Source organism: Helicoverpa armigera, chromosome 17 (genome assembly GCF_030705265.1).
Source record: "Helicoverpa armigera isolate CAAS_96S chromosome 17, ASM3070526v1, whole genome shotgun sequence".
In the NCBI taxonomy this organism is placed as follows: domain Eukaryota; kingdom Metazoa; phylum Arthropoda; class Insecta; order Lepidoptera; family Noctuidae; genus Helicoverpa; species Helicoverpa armigera.
In genome coordinates, this window is record NC_087136.1 from 7,295,964 (window position 1) to 7,320,835 (window position 24,872).

At 35.6% G+C, this 24,872-nt stretch overlaps 1 protein-coding gene across 9 annotated transcripts in view; it reads left to right on the plus strand.

Annotated features, from left to right (window-relative positions):
• Positions 1-24,872, plus strand: part of LOC110384263 (protein unc-13 homolog B) — a 220,433-nt gene that overhangs the window by 155,778 nt on the left and 39,783 nt on the right. For 3 of the 9 annotated variants that reach the window (XM_049846689.2, XM_049846687.2, XM_049846688.2), the window contains 6 exons: positions 18,002-18,045; positions 18,212-18,302; positions 19,942-20,016; positions 20,159-20,378; positions 23,307-23,439; positions 23,804-23,910. In XM_049846689.2, the coding sequence (XP_049702646.2) occupies positions 18,002-18,045; positions 18,212-18,302; positions 19,942-20,016; positions 20,159-20,378; positions 23,307-23,439; positions 23,804-23,910 (670 nt within the window). Of the gene's footprint in view, positions 1-9,808; positions 15,777-18,001; positions 18,046-18,211; positions 18,303-19,941; positions 20,017-20,158; positions 20,379-23,306; positions 23,440-23,803; positions 23,911-24,052; positions 24,160-24,872 lie in introns of those variants that run through there. The other 6 variants (XM_049846684.2, XM_049846685.2, XM_021345469.3 and 3 more) reach the window with 5 other exon arrangements.

Genomic DNA, 24,872 nt, shown 5'->3' on the forward strand with positions numbered 1-24,872 from the left:
AACTTCGCTTATGTCATAGTATACAGGCCTTTAACTTCGCCCTATTTAGGGCGCTCAGCTTTCATACAGCTTATCTTATCTAGGGTGAATGAACTTTGGACTTTAGATGTGAAACTGTATAGTTTGCAACGATGTGGAAAGATTACCACCTACGGTTTTTTTATGGGTGGGTAAAAGCCTATTGGTGTTCATGTATTTTTCTGCCTTTTCTTACACGTGTCAATATATTTAATATCCAGTTTTTTTTTGTATAAGTTTTCTTGTCTAAAAACTTTTCCAGTTTTTTTTTATACGGTTGAGTAGGTACAATCATTGTACAGAATTCCTAAAAAATCTCAGATAAACTTGAATGCGTTTTAAATTAAACTGGGTTCTAAATAAACGGAATAATGATCCAGTTGAAAGCGTAGTTGGATATAAACTAATTGTTTCGGATTTCAGTACTGAATGTATGATGAAACTTTCAGTGGAATACTTTGTTTATTCGATTCGTTCGCTTTGCAGCCAGTGAAATAGTATCCAATATGCTTGAATAGCACCCGGTTTTATTCTACCACGTTTCTGATATAAAAACAAAAGTGACCTATTTAACTTTATTTAAATTAAATAAGTATAGGTAAATTAAATATATTTTGTTGAAACAAACAACTTGACCATATCACAAAATAATATTTCCATCAACAATTCAATCGAGGTCAGTTTTACTACGAGATTGCTCCCGATTGTGAATAGTTCGTGACTGTACCTCATTAGCGGCCCGAACCGGATTCAACCAGTTACTGAACAAAGCCTCCCCGCGGATACCGCTAGAAAACCTTTCTTCGGCATTCATTTCAGCTAACGAGAATCTGACGAATGAATAAAGCTGACACCCGCTTATTGTGACGTGGGATTAAATTAAAATTAGAATTTAGTCATGAAGCCATTTTCATTTTAGATTTTATTTGAACACTTTTGTCGTCGACTGTTCATTCGATTTCCTTATTAATACTTACTTTAATCTAATCTCAATGTAGACTTGCTTTATACAACGTATAATTTTGGTTAGTTATTGAAATATTTTTCAGTTGCTACCTAAAAATACAATGGTAAAGATTTTATAGCACTTTTTGTTCATAAATAAATTTAATTTAGGTACGTTGAAAATCGACATTTGCACAGTTATTTACAAAGCGGTGTTTTTCTGTACATAAAGGAATGTTACAATAGTTGATTTGTTTATGTTCGCGTTTGACACAAACGACATGTAATGGCCTGACCTATTAATGGTGACCCGGTTAAAATATTAATTGTCATTTTGTATTAACATGGAGAAGAATGAAAAAACATTATGTTTATTAAATAAGGGGCAAAGAATGAAACTGTAGTTAGTATAAAACTTTTTTTTCGTTGGAAATTAATGAGAAAATCATCTTCAAAAGTGGAGTAAGGTTTCTTTTCCTCAATCATTAGGACTTACTTCATTAAACTTTTGAACAAGTCTTTTTGTTCGAAATGTATTCGTAACTAGTATATTCCACTCGCATTTTATACCACAAAAAATGCATTAAAGGAAGCAAGAAAATATCAAGGGTATGTTGACCCAGTTATACTAGGAAGACATTGAAAAAAAAATACCTACAATTTCTCGCGTGCGTAACAGGAGTCGATCTCAATGAGCCTTAACACACCACAAGAAATCCATTTCCCTGTACATTTATAACTTCTAAAAGCTTGCGTGATCCGTCCTAGCACGTAATAGTGACCACAGTAAACGATAAAAACTTAACCCTTAGAGTACCCGCAGAATGCAAACCTTTAGTCGGCCGATAGTTTGATTGGACGCATAAATTGGTATGAAGATGAATGGCAGTAAGCACATTACAAATATCAGGTATTTAGCCGGTATCGGGCCGACTGAGAACTTTGATTGGAATCAAGATTTTCTTAAAAAAAATGTCAACTGTCTGCCTACTGTTTAGTTTGCAGTGTGCAGCTACTTTTAGTCCTCGGAAATAATTTATCGTGCAGAAATTATTGCCCTCTCTATATCGCACACAGCGGTTTGATAATATGCTACTAAATTATGGCAATGCTCTGAGGAAATTGCATGTTGCGAGTAGTTCAAATAAGAAAGTTTTATTACCTGAGCTAGAAACTCGCATATTTGCGAAGATTCCGAAGTAGGCGGAGTTTCGAAACTCGCCGGCGTAGAATCTTGAACATATTTCACGTTATAGATCGCACCAGTGACATAACTTACGTACCTATATAGGTACTAAATAGTTTAAACAGAATATTATATAAGCTCAATATTCTACAGAACTGCGTCAAAGAGTAGGTACTTTAAAAGCACTATTTCCATACAGTTGTCTCCATGGAGCTATCTTGTTATGCGGAACTGTACAGTTATACCAAAATACGTTCCAATACACTTCAAAACAACGACTCTAGTGAGGTGCAATAGAATATCAATGAGGCACAAAACAGTAGAATTTGATTCCTTAAAAAGTACTTCTAAAACTCTAAACGAATTCTTAGGGAATGTAGCTTTATATAAACAAACCTGAATCAAGTTACGCACAACATTACAGAGAACGTTCCTCGACGTAGTGCGGTTTAATTTATGAAATTGCCACCACGGAAAACGGAGTCTAGGTAGCTCCGGTCGCAAGGGACACAAAGGGTGTTTGTGTGGGGCCGAAGGAAAACGGCGTGCTAGACGCCAATTGAAAGTAAACCCTTTGACATTATTCATTAAGAGCAAATTGCTTTGTAAGACCTGTTAAGGTAAGAACAAGGTGTGTCCATGTTGAGCTAGGCTATTGTCGAGAATTAATTAATGGTTTTATAATATTGGATATTACTCCGGTATTGACGGGCGTTCATGTTTAATTTGAGGTGAAAACAGGAGTGTTTGTTATTAATTTGAAGTTGGCAGACGAAACGAGGGTAAAGGCTTTTACCAGTCATTTTGGCAGCAAAGGCAGTTTTGAGGGAACAGACATTATAAATTCACCTCCAGGTGCAAACTTGGCAATGGCAATCAAAGTAACAATAACAGCTGGTATAATTTATGTCTTTATTATTTAATCTTTAAGATAACAAACACAAGAAAATCAAAGTATTGCGAAGACAGGCATAAGAAAAGAAAACATTAAAGAATTTTAATAAATTCACCTCAATGTTTTGGTAGAATTCCGTTCATCATGAGTCTAGTGATCGTTGACCCCGTTTTTCTTCTTTCAAAGGTCTTCCCTTTACGATTCACAGCTGTAATACTTTAGTATTTTATTCGTCTTTCATGGTCCGCGTTAAACCGCTTTTGTTCTGTACCAATATAAAGTTTGTCAACGATTTTCTGACCTACTTTAGAAGAAAGTGTCTGGTGTTTCAGCGTTGAAAGAAATTTTGTTGTATTTCAAGCTGCAGTAAGTTATTTCCGTCCATTTTAAATGTAAGAAAGACTCCTTATTCAGCTGTAATGAAGCTTAGTTTCTTATTCAGTAAATTAGCGGCTGATATGCCTTTCATAACTTCAAGTGAAAGAGTATCAATCACTATAGCGATTGACAGGAAAATTACGAAGTTCTTGTCCCGACGTGCTAAGATATTATCGTGTCAACCTATCAAGTTAACCTTCAACGATTCTTAGTATCAAGTTGGTTTCCACCTTCCAGTAAAACTACGCTTCGTAATTTTTCTACAGAAGTTGTTGATTTGGTTCATCCAGTCTTATATAAAGTTGTATGTTTATTTTACCATCAATGGTCTCATGTTGGACTAGCTCCACAAGAAGTCGTGGCAATCCATTCTACTTTATTATTAGACTTTGCACGACTAGTCTAGACACTAGCTGTTACATTCATGCTTTATTGAATTCTTAGACCAACAAATCTGGAATTCAAATGAGTTCTAATAAATAGAACGAAATATTCGACAAGAATAGATTTCAATATTTATTCTTTGTTTGATAATTTTTAAATGATGCTTACTCAAACTTTAAATAATAATACTAAATGCAAGTCGCTAGATATCAAAATTAATGATTGTGAAAGAAAAATATAACAAAGAATAATAATGTACGGAATAAGATTAGATCCAAGAGATCTTTTATTCTATTTGTGCACCTTATGTAATTCACAAGACAGAATGGGGTGGCCTACTCTTAGTTGCGGATATCTTTCTAAATGGGAATTTATTTTTCTACAGTGTCGCTTAAGTGTCAAATAACACAGAAATAATCTATTTAAAATTATCTTGTTTTGGCACGAAGGAAATTGTGCTTATGCTTATCCTTATAAATATCCGTAAAGCTGCAATATTCAACAACCTGACTTAGAGTAACTATTTCTCTTAATACCATCTGTCCAAAATATCCTCCCCCTATTTAGGTTACATAAATTCTAGTCTTGTTAGCTCTCTCGGGTAGCGTTTTGAGCAGATTTAATTTGACCATGACTTGGTATTTGTTTAGCAAAACTAATTCTAGCTTGTCCTAATTCTCAGCTTTATTGTTAATAGCGAAGTGAACGAGTTGAACTTAATCATGTTGAGAACAAAGCAATAGATTGTTCTGAAATAACACAGAACCGAATTACGTCATGGGGTTGGACGGTGAGAGGGAATTCTGAAAGTAGATTATTTATTTACATAATATGTATCTATAATATAAAAATGAATCGCAAAATGTGTTGGTAAGCGCACAACTCAACAACGCCTGGACCAATTTGGCTAATTCTTTTTTTTGTTGTGTTTGTTATTGTCAGGAGAAGGTTCTTATGAAAAAAAATAGGGTAAAGTAGAGAAGTCAGTTGACGGGAGCGAAGCCGCGGGCAAAAGCTAGTATAAAATAATTATTTTACACCTTTCGCTGTAATTTTATAACTCAAGAATAGACTCACCTATCCAAACTAAATGTTTAGGCTTTTTTCGGACTATTTAGTTGATGGTTTATGTGAAGATTGCACAAAATCAGTCGAGCGGTTCTTCATTTATTAGCGAAGGACGTACCGAGCCTCTAGTTTCAGATAAATTAATCATAGACCCGTGGCATAAAATGCCTTTTTATATAAGTGTAAAATAAAATCTAGCACACACTGAAACAAAATTTTAAAACATTTCCCATCATTTGTCGTTCCAGACATATTGTCGACATTCGGATACGATGCTTGGTTTGTCACGTTTGTTACGTATCGGGTAAAAACGTCAGCAGAAAGACATCCCGATGGACGGGGATGTGACAGGGGGTCAGCGTGTCAAAGCGGACGCCAACCCGTTTTTATTAAAAAGGTTTTTTTTTAATATACGAAAATTGAAGCGGAAAGGGTGTTTCAAGTTCAAAAAGAATTATAATGATAAAATAGGTGCGATATTTTTGTAAATTGGCAAAGGTTTTAATAGTATTCACAATAGCCTAATCTTAGATTATAATTAATGAATATAAAAAATATCAAAACGCATAAATGAATTAAAAATACAACAAAAATATCTAAAGCCGAGAGCAATTTTTTATTTGGTATCTATCTCATGATACGGATGAAAAGTTGTAAACCGGCAGTAGGATTTATCATGCTTCACAGATATGAGCACCTATTCACATATTTTTGCTATTGAAAACCATATATCTCCACCAAAAATTGACGTCCTATCTAAAACAAAATTTTATTAGAAGCCAATCCTGGGTTACGTGATTCCATCAAAACGATAGTGAAAAATATTTTTCCGAAACCTGCAAAAAATTGGGTGCGAAAAATGTTCCAACTGAATGAAATGGGCATGAGTCGGCTATACGCTGGCGACGGACGTACACTCTCGCACAAAATCGTTTCGTTGACAATCCTCGCTTATACATACTTACCTCACAAACGATTGTTTTTTTCACTTGTTTCCACGTTTTTGAAACTTTTGTGCTGTTTGAACGGGCTCAGTACGGGGAAATGCGAGATTTTTTACGAGCGTGCAAGTTGAAATTCCGACGTCTATTTTTCAGCGGTTTACAGAAGACAAATAACGTTTCGCGTTTAGTATCTAACGGGCGTGTGCTTCTGCATTTGTCACTTTTGTTATTTTTCTGTTGTTTTACGCAAGAGAGACGTGGGCAACATTTAAAAATATTATGAAGATTTTTGTTTTTGAAATGAAATACAGATAAATATAGTAGAAGATGGAACGCAAATGCCCCATTCTATAAGTTATTAAACTGACCTATTTACTACATTGTATGTGCCTAAAACTTATCGAAATAAAAAGGCGTTCCCAACTTCCCCACACAGCAAAAATCAAATTATTTGGCTCATTGAACTCCCGCCTGCAATATGTGGTGTTGCCAACTTTAAAGGAAAAATCTCCAGGAAATACCACGTAATGTTTCAATAGGAACAGTCAACACACATTTATCTTATTGATCGAACACGTAGGAACCCCTATGTGTTGTTTATTTCCCGATACAAGATAAAAAAGTGAATAAAAAAGAATTATTGGATTATATTTTACAAATAGTAGAAAAGTTTTTAGAACCTTAAACTTTGTAGTCTAATGTACTTTTGATAGACCTTTAAGCCTTAATGTGTGGGACAAATTAAATACTTTCTAAGTTTTTGAGATACAGATTTATATAAAAGCATTTCTTTTTATTCCAATATACTCATAACAATATCGAAGTTAAATAACGTCTCCTTCAACCTTGAATAAGGACCTCAAGATCGATAAGTCGCGGCACAATACTGGTTACAATAATTTATTCAAATTGTTTACTCACGCCTCGTTTAGACTTTCACTTAATCAATATCGTTTATACATAAAATATAAAAGAACGACTATTATGGGGTTTGAAATAAAAAAGAATAACCTAATTCTAAAATCGAAAAGTAAAACTCAAAAGCATCTTCCATATTTAAAACCTCCTTTCAGCATAAAATATCCAAACAAAATAGAATCGCAAAATGTCTTCACAGTAACCAGAACTTACAATAAAATATGCTCTTAACATTCACAGTACGGAACCATCTGGTTCGCCCGACATCTGCGTTTGAACAAGTGCCAACATCTGGATCCTGCATCCACTAATCATCTACTGCAATGATTAACTTGTACTGCAACTTTGTAACCAAAGAATACATAGAGGCAAGTGTCCAAATTCCAGACGTGATTTAAAGCTTTAGAGAAAATCTCTGGGGCAACTTAGAGTGCGATTGCTGCCAGAATTTTGGATTCAGTTCTGTTTAAAAAGCCTCTAAAAATAAGTTAGACATTGAAATAAACTTAGCTTGAAATCCCTGAAATGTAATAGATACAGGCTTAAAATATCTTTGTCTTTGCCACATCGATTGGCTTATTCTTAACTTTATACTGCAGTATGATCGATATTATAGTGTTATATTGTTCTTTTCGTTAGAAGAAGTACTCTATTCAAATTGAAATTCGTAATCTTTATTGCAAACTAAGTAGGTATAAAAGGATCTTATAATTAGGTACGTTCTTAGAACTTAGTTGCCTGTTAAGGCGTTGCAATTTATTACAAAAATATAATAAAAATTAAGTCCCTATATTATCATAAATATACATTATTTTCCCATATCAAAATTCTCTTTTTTGTAAAGGCAAAGTGATCAAATCGTCCCACTAGCCATGAGTCGAGCGTGAAGTAACATCTGGTGTGTTTGAACGAATGCCAACGGCTGCATCGCTGTTAGTATTAATCCCCAGTCCATTTGTGGCTAGAAACTGGGCTGGCTCCCGTTTCTATGATTTATTGCATTGTGTCTTGGTATTGACGGCCTTTTTAAAAGGAAAAGCAAATAATCTGCAGCTTGTTGATTCTTTTAGCTTTTGTAACTGGAAAAGTGGTTCAGATTGCATACTTTGCTATTGTTTCTGGACGTAATTGTGGCCTGTTATTGTCTATCTTTCATTTCTTTTTCATGTATTCTGCATACCTCAAAGCTTTCAATGAAGCAACAATGACATTCAAGTTTTATTTTTCAAAAATAGAAAATAATTAACTTATGCAAAGTATACTATCTCTTTCAAATTGAATTGAAAACTAGAATGAATTTTGCTTGTGGGTTGCCATGAGTAGATTATCCGTGACCACAAAAGCTAACAGTATCAACGTTATAAAATAAATAAAACAATACTGTTGAATATAGAGGATTTAACAAAACTCTTCATTCAACCGGATGATAGTAAAAATGAATTTATTTTTCGGAATTTAGTGCCAGTCACAAAAACTTTTAGCTTTATCCTTACATTTTCTTTTATCGTTACACAAAAATGATAAATCGTACTTCAAATAAAGTGAGACCGTGACCTAAATATTTTTAGTAGGTATCTCTGCTTGAACTAAAGCTATTTTCTTAACGTTTAAAATTCCAGTCAGGAGAAAAGGTAACACCTTAATATTTTTATCACCATTTTTGTTTATTTTGGGAACTTGTTTAACATTTTTCACCGTACCTTAATAGAGCGACGTTGTCATAAATTCAGTGGAAGGTTGACATGAAAGATTTATGTGTAGCCACGCGAAGGGTTGAAATTGAAAAGGCACCTGTACGAAAATCGTTTACCAAACCTTTGTGGGCCTCATGACAGGTCTGTTTAGGTATTGATTGTAGATAATTTGCTTTTCGTCCATCAGGCGTAGGTACCTATCTAGTTTGGATTTTAAGGTGCGATAACGATAAATAATTAGGACATGGGAGAGTAAAATCATCTTCTTTCTCTTCATAACAATAATTTCTAAGCAATCATTCATACTCACGCGAAGTATGTATTGAGTCGAAGATGTATTTTATTCATTGTAGCCTACTGACTCGTTTCAAATATAATCCAAATACGACCCTACATGAAATCTATGATCCTTTCACGTGATAGCTAACGTTAGCAGAATCTTCTTTCAATATTACCCAAGTATCTGAACTTTGATCGCACGCATCGAGGCTTACTGAATTGTTACTTGTTATACCAAGCCTTTTACTTACGTTGGGTCCATCAGAACTTATCGACTACTTAAGCTCAAGTATAGCTTTGATCATTATTGGATTATTTCTCACGTGAGTTTCGACTTTACGGGGTTATTTACTTAGAAGCGGCTTAATAACATTTAGTAATTTGTTTGTTTGTAAAGGTATCGAGTGTAAGGCTTTTGATCTTAATATACTTACAGTAAACATTTAACCAATGATCCAAATTCAGAAATAAAAAGATTAATTTGGTTTCAATATTGTGAAAGTGTGCCTTTTTGAAAAATTCCCATAGATTGTGGTCTACAAATCCAATTAGTGTTCAGTAAAAGTTCTTTGGTAGATTTTGGAGGGTATCCAACAGTTTCAATCGTCGATTGCCAACCGGCTTTACGTAGTACCGGTTCATTGCCACTAATTTAGTTTGGTATCGTGAGAAGAAAGACAATCGGTTAACAATTACTTTGCATTGGCAACCGTAAAAGTCGTTTGTGGAATTGGGGCTACTTAAGCAAATGCTTATAAGGGGCAGAACTGTTTAATGTCTTTGCTAGAAGTAAATGTTTCACGTTGCGTTCGGTTTTAATTTAATGGCAATTATTTTCTGTGAAATTGTGGTCGGGAAATAAAGTAGTGGAGGGTGGGGGATGATGATAATAATTACGTTATAGAGCGGTTGTGGTTTAGTGGTTATCACTAAAAAGTTTTGTGTTATTTTGATTTAATTAAATTGCGGGTGTAGATACCTACTCTAGCTTGTTTCTATATAGGTACTGTTTTATTTCATAACCTTTTTGGTGTAGGTATAACAATCAATCTTTCCAATTCTTTGCTATTTTTTTTATTTTAGTAAGAATTGATTTACATAAGCCAAAAGGCATTTTACACGCAAAAGTAGGCAAAGAGGTCTCTTCTATCGGAAACCGATATTTTTTATCAATTCTAAATATAAAGAAATCAAAACACGCCGTCTTATCGAAAAAGCATTATTGTTTATTGGGTCGTAGGTCCCATTTTTATCTGTACCTACGTAGACGGGGCTAACGACTTGGAATCTTTCTTGGTTCTAGAAAGTCTTTCGACGCGGAAAACTTATTACTTTATTAAAATATCTTCATCTTTTACAACAAAGATAGAAATTCTACGATAATATTATTTAAGACCAAGAATAATTTAAGAAGAAGTTATTATTCTATTCAACTTTGGCTATTATTCTCATTAAAAATGATCTTGGCCATTACTAATAAACCCATGGTTTGATAACGTTCTTACTAATACGTATTATGAATTAATATTGAACATCGGTATTTAATAAAAGAAAATAAATGAACTACGGTATTTGCGTACATAATATCGGACATAAAAACTTATAGGAATATTTCTCGGATGAAGTATTTATCATATGACAAAACGTCGGCTCACATTGTTTACATAGATGTAGGTATTGTGTATATTAAGATCCTTCAAATATTGCGCTATGTGGTATCAAAGGCATTCCTTAGTGATCTAGTCACGTATTGCCCTATAGACGTTCTTCATTTATTTACATTCCGTCGAGGAAAACGTGGCTTTCTTGTAATGTAAATACGTATAAATCTAGGCAAGAAACATTTTGGAGTTTTGTTTACCACTTGTAATGACACTGCCCTAATTCAATAAGTCCTAAGGTTTGTTTAAGCGAAGCGGTGGTGGGACTCGGCTCCAATTTCCTCTCGATTCATCCTATTTCCCTTCCTAGCCGAGCGACGCCTTCCACCTCTGAGATGCATTTGCTCACGTGGAATCGAAAACGAACCGCTTAGCTGCCTCACACAGGAACATGTAGACTTTCTTTTAAGAAAATTCGACCATAATATATTCTGAACATTGAATTGGCCTAGAAAATTGGGTCGCGCAGGCAAAGTTAACATGTTCCGTCGAGGTATTCCTTTGCCTCCCGCCCACTGGTGTGCACATAAGCCGTCTTATGCCCAAACCAGTGGAGCACGACCTCCGCTAACGAAAACTTTTCTTCTTTCCAGTAAAGTGATAAGTGTAACTCAAAGTATATTTTTGATGTAAACTAATTATCAATTTCATTCCGTCGAAGTACAAAGTATACATTTAAAAAGTGTTGAAAACAGATATAAATAGATTTAAAAAGTGAACTTAAAATAAACAATATGACGTGTTGAAAAATCAGTGAGATAAAATGACTTTAGTGAGAACTGTCGGTGACACAGGACTGTTTCGAGTCGAAAGTGTGAACAATAAAACGATATGGGATGACTCATAGTGAAAAATGTTATGTGCAACCCACTATCCGATCCGAAGATGATGCGCGATATCCACGACAATGCTGGGGGAGGCGCAAGCGGCGGGATGGAGGAAAGCGAGGACGGCGGGAATGGGGTTGCAGAGGTCGATATGGACGACTGCGGCTCCCTCGCGCTTCCTCCTGACCTGCCCCCCTACTCCGGCGACTACATCATCAGCGACTACATGGAACGCCTTGGCACACGTCTCAACATTCTCGAAACAGAACTGAAATATGCTTGGCGAGCACTCGATCTGCTCAGTCAAGAATATGTCAGGATGTGGGAACGACTTGAGAGGTTGGAGACGTTACTTGCCGATCAACAGGGTGTAATATCAACTTTACTGGATTTTTACACATGCCGAACTGTCAGCGCCAGAGATCCCATCACTCGATTAGAAGTGATCAGAGAAATATTAGGAAATGGTACTGTCGAAGATGGCATAGAAGAAGGTTTAGATATTGGACGGAGTCAAGTATTGTTAGAACACCAGGAAGAGATTATGGAATCAAACGAAGCATTTTATAAAAGCTTAAATCAAGCCTATCGTGATGATTTAGTATGCGATGAAACATCTAGGCCACCATCACAGTTAGATATGATATGGGAAGCTCCTGAAGAACCAGATATAGAAATGATGCCAACCAGCTCTAGGCAAATATACAGTTCATCAGACTATAAAGACTATTGTGGATTAAAAGGTGGACCTGTAATTAGCGAAAGAGATTTGGTGCATTTATCTGCTTTAAGTACTATAGATCAAATAACAGTAGATAAATTACATGAATTAGATAGATTGACAACCCAATTACACAAAGATTCCAGAGAGTTAAAAGACTTGAAAACGAGGCTTCTTAGTCCTGAAACAAAACTATCAAAACACGACAGGGAAATAGAAGCAAAAGCTCTGGTTGAAGACGGTAACATTATAAATGAACAATTAAAAAGCGTCTATTCAGGCGGCGACAATTGGGCCATTAACGATATGATGAAAAGCTTTGATGATTTCATGTTAACTGCGCCTAAAGATTCCATTGTAAGAGAGAAATCCCCATCTAGGTTGTCACTTACTGATAATGTTACAGATAGAAATTTAGATTATTTGCCACCAACTCTTTCTCCTCGTCGTAAGTTTGTACCAGAAAGAACTACAACGGAACCTTACACGACTGTAACTGGGCGCCTTGCATATAGTTCGGCGGTTGCCAATGCTGAAATAAATGCTGCCAAAGCATCTAAATCACCTAGTGCTCTTTCAAGAGAAAGATTTGAATATAGCTCTCCCTATCAAATTACTGACACTTCCAGACAAAACTATTTTTCTAATAAAGGCTTATCTCAGCCTTTAAACGAGATTTATAAATCAGGTTCAGAGCAACATTCTCCCTTGTCAATTCATGAAATATACAACGGACCTAGTGCTAACGAATTAAGTTACGAAGATAACAGGCTAAGAAAATCCCCAAGTCCCCCGCCGCCGGCGCCACCAAATGGGACAGACGGGTTTCCGTCTATAGAGAATAACAACGAACTAGTTGCTCATCAGCCTATGCTTTCTACGAGTGGTGCAATGCCACACGATAGTATGCGTCTAAGTCCGAGGTCTCCAAAATCACCAAAAACATCACCTAAACATGTAAAGAGGGATTCTGCAAATATTGTAGCTGCAAAATCTGATTCTGGATTATCATCAATGAGCGGATGGTCTAGTCTAGAAAAAAGTCCAGGATCACCTAAAACTGGAAGAATAACACACGGAAGTCATGATTCTCATAAAATGCGTGATCCTTCTCCGCAGCCAATCCAAAGAATGTCGTATGAAATGGATTCAAAACCATATATAGAAACACTTGTCGACTCTTATCTTTATGAAGGTGCAAACTTAAAGAGCGATTACAACTTACGAAAAACAGATCATATGACAAAAGAAATCAGCTCAAGAGATTTGAGCAAATTGCAAGGGAAAGTAGACAGTGATTACATAAAAAGTGATATACCATATTCGGTTACAGATCAAATGACTCAAATCAGCAATATTGGAGAATACTATTATGGTAACGAAGCTCCTTCAATATATTCTGTAGCTGGTAATAGGCAACCAATATTCACAACTGTGTACAGTACTCCCAGAGGAATGTTGTCCGAAGATAGAAGTTTTTCCGAATTATTAGATAGAAATGAAATTTCAGAATCTATTGCGAGACCCGCAGTAGATTCTTATCCGCCAGAACCTAGTTATCATGCACAGACTGTAGTCATGTCGGCGGCGAATGCCAATAAACGTCCTCTTACTAGGGCTAATACGATGGGCTCCAATGATCCACATTTTTATCAAAATGGTTATAAAGGACCCCGAGCTGGGTATCCTCCTGGTAATCTAACTGATGCTCTTTCATACTACCCAACGTCTACGAGATATGATTCACCTAAACGAACATCTTTGGAAGATCAGATCTCATGGCAAGGGGGTAGCAGATCTCCAACCAGTTCAATGGAAACATCGAGCTTGAAATCGCGTTCACTAAGTATAACTGAAAGAAAACAATTTCAAAATCAATTACAACAAGAATATTTTAAACAGCAACAATATGATCAACGAAATGGTAATGTTATGTATGAGAATCAAGGATTCGAAAAACAAGCAGGGCCCGAACACAATAAAATGAGAAAAGAGCAATACGTAGAATCAAGTGGAATACTAGTGTCAGAGTCTGGGTATTTATCGATATCTAACAATTATAAAGGCAAAACTCAAGATAAACAACCCAAAAAACCAAAAAGGACCTCATCGCTAAAGTCTGCTATGTCATCTATGAGTCACTGGCTCCCAGATTTGCATTTGCCTAAGAAACATAGATCACATTCATTACCTTCAGGCGTAGATACAGTGGAACAACCACAGCAGGAAAAGTCTCTAAAAGAAAGAATATTATCTGCACAGAGGAGGAAAAAGAAGTATCATTTGGTGGCTTCGATGTCAGGTCTGCTACAAAAAGCGAGAAGAAAGCAGCAAGCCAGTCATCAATCACTTTCTGATCCAGAAACATCAGAAACTGAATGGTCTGGAGGTAGATCTAGCGCTCAATCAGAGGACAGTGATAGTGTATTTTCCGACTCGACGCATGAAGGTAACATGTTTCCTAAAGTAGCTCCTAAACCTAAGAGAAAAATAAACAACCAAGAAATTGTGGAACAACAGATGATGATACAAGAACGAATACAAGAGCAAGGAATAGAATACCGAGACGATGATACTGAATGTATTATAGAAGAAAATGAGAAGCTCGCTGCGCCTAATAATGTTATACCGAGAGATAAAAGTGATGACATTGATTTTCATTTTGCTCGTGTAAGTCAAATGAAAAAAGATAACATACCAAAGTTGGAAAAATTGGATATTGACACTGATATATCTAACGTTGACCTGTTCGAAGAAGATGAAAAGGGAGATAATCAATCTCCTGGTTCTCTCTTTGCTACAATAGGTGATGTTAAAAAATCGTCAAATGTCTCAGATGAAGGTTTAAGTGAAAGTAATAAATCTTACAGCGGAAGCTCGCAAGAATTTGCAGTTTCTAGAGCACTAGGAAAATATCGGCTACGAAAGTCAACGTCCGTCTCAGATGAACATATAAATGATATTTCACCTCCGAAAACAGAGAGTGAACAACAAGATGAAATTAACGAGGAATTTGTTAACCAACAAAAAGAAAAGAGGGTTCGTAAGCCAAGTCCCCCCGAAGTTGTTAGCTCAATACCACTCCCAGAGGACTCTAATACTCTGCCTGAAAGGAGTCCATCTATACAAAGTACTCGTGGCTTACCAAACAAGTTTCAACCCCGACATCAGCAAAGTTTGGAAATACCAAACAAACATGACGATGATGACAGTAGAAGTACCCATTCTTGGAGAAGTGGTTCTCGAGTATCGTCAAGACGACAAAGTACTGAAGACAGCATTGATTCTGAAGATGAATGGTATTGTTATGAACTGAGGAAATTAGAAGAAATGGAGCATCAGTCTCAACTGGAGGCTGAGAGACAACAGACCTTGCCAGAAGAGCCAGAAATGGAAGAAATCGATGAGGACACAGGTGAAAACTTGAAAGAAAAAATGTCGTATGTCTTGAGAGAGCTTAAACTTAAAACAGCGACTACGAAGCAAAAGTACGACGAATCTCCAGTCAAAGAGACTTGGAAAGATATCACAACTTTCCCTGTGATTGAAGAAACGGTAGACGATATTGAGGATAGGTTATCTGACGATGACAAATCGTTTGAAGATTCAGGTTCAGGTGAAACGTCTGGGCCCGACAGTCCAGTGCAGAGTGGCGATGAACTTGATGATGACTATGATATGCCGCAAATCCATCAAGACCCAGTGCCCCTTGAGGAGCCTCCGCCGCAGCAAGATGCTCCTGTTGGCAGCAAGTGGAAGCTGCTCAAAGCTTTGAAAGACCGTAAAGCTGAAGAGAAGACATCGGAGACTCCAGCAGCCACGACACCCTCGACCGAGAAGGACAAAGTCAGCGCTGGTGTAAGTTATCTTATGCAAAAGTTTCACGAGATTAGAGTTAAGAGTTAGGATGTAAGTTGTTTAGACGTATTTATAAGCTGCAGGTTACTTCCATGGTTATTTGAAATAAATCTAATAGTTAGACTGATATACTCAAGCCATTGCTGACATTATTATCCCGCTTTACTACATACAAATGAAGTTACTCGTAATGTTACATACCTATTACATAGAATAGCAAGTAGGACGTGTAATTGTTATAGTCGTCCATTTTAAACAACTTCCAATGAAAAATAACGCAAGTTACTTGAACTTCGATTTCCCCGAAAGCAGGGCTCTTTTAGAATGTTTTAATTTACACGTTGATTTAGGTAGTTTTGACCTAATGAACTAACTGCGGTTGTGAGAAATATTTCAACCAGTTTCTTTTTCTCCATGTACTGCTAAATATGTATTTGAATGCATAGAATAGGGTGCTCGAATATACAATATTATACTTATATGATATTTACTCACTATTAATGCTCTTTCTATTTTATTGAGGCAATAATTAGGTATAAACCAACGCAATAGGGTACTAAGAACTTTCTATATGTATTAAAGGATTTTTACATGAAGCTTAATAAGATGATATTCAACTAAAACAATTATACAATTTTAATAAAGGTTTGCTTGACGATATTTATACTTGAAATATAATGGTAAACTTTACATACGATTTAATATACTCAGTATTATATGTGTTTGTTGCTTGATAGATATTGTTTGGTAATGTTAGTGATATATTATTGAATTTGCTGTCTATGATTAAATTCATCCATGTATTGGCTTGGGGAGCATTTTGTCGTACAAAATTCATTCATGATCATATCATCGCATATCAGAGAAAGATGTTCCTTTTATTTATAGAAAAATCGAGATAAGACGCATTTCTCAGTCACGAATACATATTCACTATTTTCAATACATAAAAATTCATACTAAAAGTACTAAAGCAATACTTTACTCCCGACTACGGTACTAGTTAACTGTAGGTAAAATTATATAATTTATTTACAATATATTTAGTACCTTAATATCAAAGGACTTTTTTATTTGTTGTTAGTCTTAACTATTGTCAAATGATTAAAATAATCATCTCGACTCAATGTGTTAAAATTGAAAAATATAACTGGTTACAAAAGAACCAAAAAATACCATACATATCTAAAAACTTACATATGAACAGAATGACAAGAATATTATTAAAATTAATTATTTATTTATGTCTTACCGTAGTCGGGTATATATAAAAATAATTTCTTCCAAAAAACTGATAGTAAATAATAGCTTATATTCCCCATCTATTTTTGAGGACATTCCACTTTCATTACATAACTTTCTCCATTGAAAGATATAATATTCATAATAGAATTAAATACATAAAAATAAACATAACGTATTTACTAGATGTCACACGGCTTAGGTAATCGTATAGCTATTTACACGTACATAAAATATAGCTGGCACTTTATGTAATAACATATTTAGCTGAAAGTCTTAGATGTTCAATGATAATGTGTAGAATTATAATAATTATATTAGTATGGGCAGATTTGATAATTTTTTAGCGAAATTTTTTATTAATAAATTTGCGGATTTTACTGTTTATAAATTATTATTAAAATTGGGACAATGTACGATATATCAAAATTAGGTTCGATGACTTATTTGATCCAAATATTTTTCAGAGTTAATTTTAACTGTTGCAAATAAAAAGTTTAAGACATCATTGTTCATTAACTGCCCAAGCGTTATTACTATTGTTAAATATACTTAACTGTGTTTTAATAATGAGGTTAATTCTCCATGTAAGCTACTTTAAGTGTTAAAATGTATTGTTAAGTTTCTATGACAAATATCTCTATTGTTTTATTAATTGTAACAGAACAGCCCTTGCTTGAAAAAAAATCAGGGCTTATATTTTATTGCCGTAGTTAATATACCACTAGAAAACTTAGTAACTTGACTGTAATTCTAACTATGACAAAAAAAAATCTATTAAGTGTAGACACATACGCTCCATAATTTGACTAAATTGATTTTCAAAGTGCTACTTGTCTCAAATCATCAATATTTGTCATAGAAAATTAATCATAATCTAAATGTATTGTTGATTGTTATTTTTTGTTTTCAATAAATAAATGTTAGCTTTTTATTTTAGTTTTTATTTTGTTTTATTTAATTGTTTTTTTTTTTGTTTTTAGAATGGCTCCGGAGGCTTCAACGAGCAAGGTGGAAGAGGAAATGGGTATGTGAACTAAAGATATTATATACAAAGAAATTCTTTGCAGTCTGCGTAAAAGTACATAATTTTTTCCATGTAATCGAGCTTTTCAGTTATTTCTCATTTTACTGTTAAAAAGGTATGTAAACTACATTATTCTAACTGTGTCTAAACCAACCCATTTTTATAGGCACCCCAGTGATAATCCGTTCTACAGTAACATTGACAGCATGCCTGACATCAGACCAAGAAGAAAATCCATCCCTCTCGTATCAGAACTTGTAAGTAAAGTTTTAATTTTTTCTTATCGATACAAACCTATCTCTATTATTACGAATCCGATGGAAGTTAGCTATCTTTCTCTCGGGCCGGTTTCAATTCGCTATCTTGAAATTGACTAAGGCTATTTCAAAGGGAATATCTTGTTATAATAAGCCTTTATCTGTATCCACGGTTATGGAAGGTAGATATTTGAAACTGGTCGTAAATGTTAACAGCTCGCATCGACGTACGCTTCCTGAAGCTTAGTAATATTAGGCGCGTAATAAATGTTTTCTTCTACACGGAAAATTTCCATATTATTGTGTGTTTTGAACAATTTATGGGGAGATTATGAATACAAAATTGCATCGTTTACGTTAAATTTTAGAGTTTTGAATACATTTTTAATAAATTTTACAACCCATGACTTTGCTATCATAAATCGTGAAATATCCCGCAACGTGGGAGATGGACACGTTTTATTTACTTTTGGAACATTCCAGTCGGGAATGCGACAAATTTCACTCCCCATTTGTTGTTCGAATAAAAAATCCAAAAAAAATAAAAGAGGCCTTTGATCCCTTCTCTCTTCATTGATGTCTCAATGTTACCTGTATTGTGTTTTTCCTTCTGATCTTTACTACTTAGATGGCCTATAACCTATTCTTAGATACCAATCCAACCCCTAACAGTACCGTGTAAGAAATTATTAGGGGTCACCGGAACAAAATCTACAGTAGCGGAACCATAGTCACCGAATGAACGACTCTAAATTCCTGATAAAAATTAATAATGTCATTGCATTTTACCCCCTTACCACGGACCCGCAGGTTCTCAAGGTATTTCTATCCCAATAACACTTCTTTTCTATGCATGCGGTTCTGAACGACAGTGAAAAGTTAAAATTTTGGATTCATAAATCTTTGGTCAAGATTTTTTCCTTTTCACTCACTGTACATAGTGTGCTTGCATCGAAATTAATTTGATTTGATTTGGCCTCTGCATGATTCTGCTTTAGATCATTCTTCAGATGTTGGTTAAGTATAAAAGGTAAAGCTACATAATAATGTTATACATCCAACAATTGCATAACACCATCACAGCATACATAAACGATAAATGAAAAATAATAAATAAAATTCCACACTGGGAACATGCACGTGCTTGCCGATTTCGTTTTCATTGCGAAGCTTCAATATCACAGCAAATATTTATTTTTGCGACTGAAAAGTCTTTTTCATCACAACATCAATTAACATGATCCCTCAAATGTTATACTGTTTCAATGTTGTACCAAATCTCACAAACATACACATTTTAACTTTACACGCACTTACAATTACTTTTTAGTGTAATCGAACGAAATTTTCATCAGTATAAGAACGACTGCAATTTTCGAAATGGTAGATAAGATTTTCTTAAAGGACAAGCTTAAAAAACAGCTTTAAAAGCATGTGTAGCTTCAAATTGCAAATTATAGGAAACAATTCTCAATTTTCTAGACAAGTTAACATAGCAATTTTACAAAATAATGTAGTTAGGTAGGCAATTCTAAGCTTGATTAGATATAGCAGACACGAAACTCAGTGCCATGTACAAACTGAGGATGAACTACCTAAGCTGTTTATTCCCGTTGCTCATATATTCTCTGCTGTTTAGACAATGGCTGCTACGAAGAGGAATGCAGGTTTGACATCAGCTGTGCATCGGGCTACGTTGAATGACGAGGAATTGGTAAGTTTCTAGTTATATCAACCCATAAACGAGGTCATCCACATAAAAATGACCTTCAATACTCTTTGAAAGTTTCCCTTTCAAGTTTTCTAATAACAGTAAAGTTTTCGAATCGATTGCTCAGTCTTAAAGTATCTTCCAGAAAATGCACGTATACAAGAAAACGTTGCAAGCCCTCATCTACCCAATATCGTCGACCACGCCCCATAACTTCGTACTTTGGACGGCGACTTCGCCCACTTATTGTTACGAGTGTGAAGGGCTCCTTTGGGGCATCGCCAGGCAAGGTGTAAGGTGCACAGAATGTGGTGTCAAGTGCCACGAAAAGTGCAAGGATTTGCTCAATGCTGACTGTCTGCAGAGTAAGTGGAGCCTTGAGGTGGTCTAGGTATTGTAGATCTTAAGTGATGGGAATTTGTTTCATTGAAGCTATAGGAAATTCTTTAGATATACAATTTTAATCGTGCTTCAGTGTAAGGATGAAAGAAATTCCTGTTATTCATTTGTAAAATGTATTATAAAATATAAAAGATTTTGAAGAGGTTCGAAAGAGAAAGTCTGCTGTAGATATTTTTTTGTATTTTAATGACTGATTAACAATTTGCTAAGCGACGAGTCTTTTTTGAACCTACAAATTAAAAATTGATGTTCTGTAAAATGTCAATGTACAGTTTTCAATCACACAAAGTGATAATAAAAATGCTGTGACTGAAAAACCAGATCTAAATCTAAAGAGCGTCACTTTGCGAAGAGCTTTAATAACGTTCAGAGAGCGCGAAATGTTTAGGTTTTCAGAGTTGGCTGGGAAGCGCAGTTCCCTCCTTATTAAACTCAAGTGAGTCAAGAACCACTTGACAGGTCACTCGTTGTAGACAAGATCTTTGGATACACAACGTCGCAGCAGAAAATCAATATTTAATGCACAGTCTCTAAAGGAACTTACACTTCAAGCGCTCGGCTGCTCAGCAAGCTTAGACCGTTCCGCTTTACGTAATTTAATTATTTATTTACGTAATGTTGGCCATTCGTCTTCTATCAAGTTAGCCTAGATTGAAGTAATTGAAGCCTTTAGATTTGCTTGGTTTGTGATTTGACGTTTATTAATTTCAAACGAGTAACAACAATTTCAGTTGCAGTTAAAATAGACCTTAAAATAACGACAGAATCCAATGGAAATAACATGATTTCGAAATCAAAATTGGAATCGGGTATGAACGACGTAGTTACATAAGTCGGAAGTGGAAGTAAGTCCACAGCCCCACACTGAGGGAGTTTCAATGGTACTTAATGGAGAGCAAGTCTTGTCGAGAGTTATGACCTTTGTGCCCGCACTTTGATCAAGTCTACACTAGATATATAACTGGGACTAGATTTATCATTTCAAATGAGACTTATCTATTTGTTGGAAATCAGTTTGGTAAATTATGGGCATTGTTCCTTTATTATCTTAGGCTGTCGTCTGTTGGAAGTTTTCGTCGTTACCGACAGATGTAATAATAATGATGATAATTGCCGCTAAAACAATGAAGTGACGCTCTTTAATGTATAAATGTTAATATAAGACTAGATGTTTACCTAATTTGTTAGATTCCTCGCTCTAGGTGATGTCTGTGTTAAAAGGTAATAATTGGATCAAAATCCAGAATGTCGTTGTAGCGATAATTAATCCCATTTAGTTCGATTGGTGTGCATGTGTAAAAATTTTTGCATGTGTCAATCGCTATACATCAGTGATCCAACATTTTTCACGTACGAGACACAGCTAGGACCATTCGTCAGAAAGACACGACTAGCGACATCACCAGGAATCACCCAATCAATAGGAATAATCCGTTACTTTATAATTTATATCGTTGTGGTAATTTTGTTTCTGTGTTGTTTATTTACCTACCTATTTCTTCATGTTTACTCTGACCTCATATAATGGAAATAGCATGATGTGTTTACCCTTCCTAACAAATGATTTGACCATTGCTTTATCGGTGTGCATGGCTATCGGTGCGATACACAGTTTATATTATATTCCAAATTTTATTATTCCCATGATATTCGGTTATAGATTGACATTTGCACGATCATGTAGGCGAGCAGTCGTTAGGTGAACCGCGTTTACTAATATTGTTTATTAACAATTTGAAGATCATCGACTGCACGCCATCTTCATTCCTAGTCTACACTTTGAAATTCGTATTTGAATTTAATAATTTTACATTTCCTTAAATTCTAACGGTCATTTAGTTTCAGTTCGATTTTATTCTCAATTCGATTTGATTTAAGATTTGGAATGGTTAAATCTTTTTTCCTGACGTAAGTATTATTGATTCTTATTATTTTATTGTTTTTGTTGTCTATTTATTTTTTATATTGTGCTGTGTACTAGTGAACAATTCTATGGAATGAGATGTTTTCGAAGTGTGGACATGTAGCTCACGTAGATAGGGTTCGGTCCTGTCATCCGTTAGTTCCTTTCGGGTTGCCCCGCCCAGCGCCGAAACTTGTTAAAGCCCTATTAAAATAAATTACTTGTGTTATGTACTGTTATTTACCCTACTTTACAATTTACACTATCTTACACACCGTTTTTCTTACAAATCGGTTTAGAAGCTTTACAAACACGAACGCCTAAACAAATCCGACAAATGCCACGTGTTGTTACGATGTGCCTGTTAGCAATGTGTGCACGCAATCCAGTGTCTGTCCACTTCTATATTATATGTGGTCCTTTAGTTTATTTATTTTCAATATTATGATTTATAGAGTTCCACGTTTCTGTATTAATTTTACTATCCTTATGTTTTCACTTCTAAATCCCTGAGGATGTTCAGCGCTTTAAATGATTAACGTATCAATTTGTATATATGTTATGAGAGCGTTAATAAGTGCCATTTTAAAACAATGTAAATGGACAAACAAACAATACTGATACATACAAAGACAAGGGTGTTTTAGTGAGCGATACAGTTCTGATGCTATAAATAATTGACAGCTTGTTGGTAAAGTATTCCGTATTAATAATCTGTCAATGTGCATAAAGCTATTTAAGTAATGCATTGAACTGTATTGAGTTTTGTTTATCAGGCGCCGTGCTCAGATCCGCTCCGGCTGGCGCCGCTCGACGTCGCCGACCTGATCAGATCCGACATACATAAACTTTGCTGAATTTACATACCGAAGTTGGAGTCTTGTCAGGTTGGGGCCGAGAGTGGCCGTAGCGGGTGTGGGCGCGGGGCGGGGGGCCGTCCCGGCGCATCCCGCAACTAACAAGAACTACGTTGGCACCGCCTGATCAGTGTGTTTCGCAGGGGCGGCCGAAAAGTCTTCCAAACATGGCGCCGAAGATAAAGCCAATTCCATCATCACAGCTATGAAGGAACGAATGAAACAACGCGAACGAGACAAACCCGAGATATTCGAACTTATCAGGTAATGATAGCTCCAATTTTGATCTTAAATAATGTTTCAATTTCAAACTTTGTTCGGCGAATTGCTTTAAATGGGTCGGATTCAGGTATATGACTTTATTTTCTCCAACAATACCTTATAAGCATCATCACTACTTTGCCTATATCACAATTAGCTGAAATAAAAGTATCACATAAAATTGCAATAGCTAAACTGCACCTAATTACCACCCCCTTTAAATCCATTTTATATAATCGAGATCGCTTATGAAAGCGCTGATTCCGCTGCCGATATCATAAAAGTAACGTTGAATATCATATAAAATGCCGTTGCGTAAATTGAAAACATCGGAAAGCAATCGCTGACACGAGTGTGTATGTGACAGACGCGTGTTCAGCATCGAAGGGGAGCCTCACGCGGCGCACATGAGCACAGTGAAGCAATCAGTCCTCGATGGTACATCAAAATGGAGCGCGAAGATCGCCATCACAGGTTCGATTGACGTACAGTGTTTGCACTAAATGTTCCCCTCTAGGTTCTAGGTACCAGCAGCGGCGAACCAACAAAAGGCATAAAACACAATACAAACACAACACTAAATTGTATTCAATCTTTCGTTTCATGTGGCGGCCAGGCGGACTTTTAACGTCGACCCAGACACTCACATTGACAGTCTAGAACAGGCCAAGCAAGTCACTATAGAAGGAACATCAAAGTGGTCTTGCAAGATCGCCATTACAGGTTTGCGGTGGTCTTTTGCGGCTCCGAACCGCACGCTCGCAATTTTGATACTATTAGAAAGACTCTTCGCCTGAATTCTATTTTCCCTTGTTTTTGATATCTGCTTCAAATTATAATTTACGTAACATTATGAACAAGAGTCATAGCGTTGTTAAAATTACATGCTAAGTTGAATTAAGTATATGCTTAAGTAACGTAAGCCGCAGCTTCAGCAGATATCAAAAAAGAAATCTATTGCATATCTATACTTCAAATACTTACCCGAACAATCACGGTCGTTAATGCACCGCCTCAATCACTTCCATCGATAAAAAACGTAGCTTGATTTAACCATTAACACTTAAGGAAATTCCACGAATCTAACACTTCACTCAACTTTGTTATAATGATAATACAGATTCAATTATTCTTGTCACGCACACAAATTTTATACTCCCTGAACACTGAAATGACACGATTCAAACCACGTTCATTTATAATGATTGCAAAACCACAACTCAGCAGCACGTCTGCTAAATTGACACAAATTGCATGAGAGTCACAAATTAACAATAAATGTTACAATTATGAGTGGATTGTCAAAGCTCGTTCACTGTAACATGAATGGTGATAGGCCTCACTTCACGAACATTAACCTGTTTAATTTTCAGTGCGACGACGATAGAAACCTATACTTCAGTAGTCGTTTGTAAGTGAATGAAATTTTAGAAGGA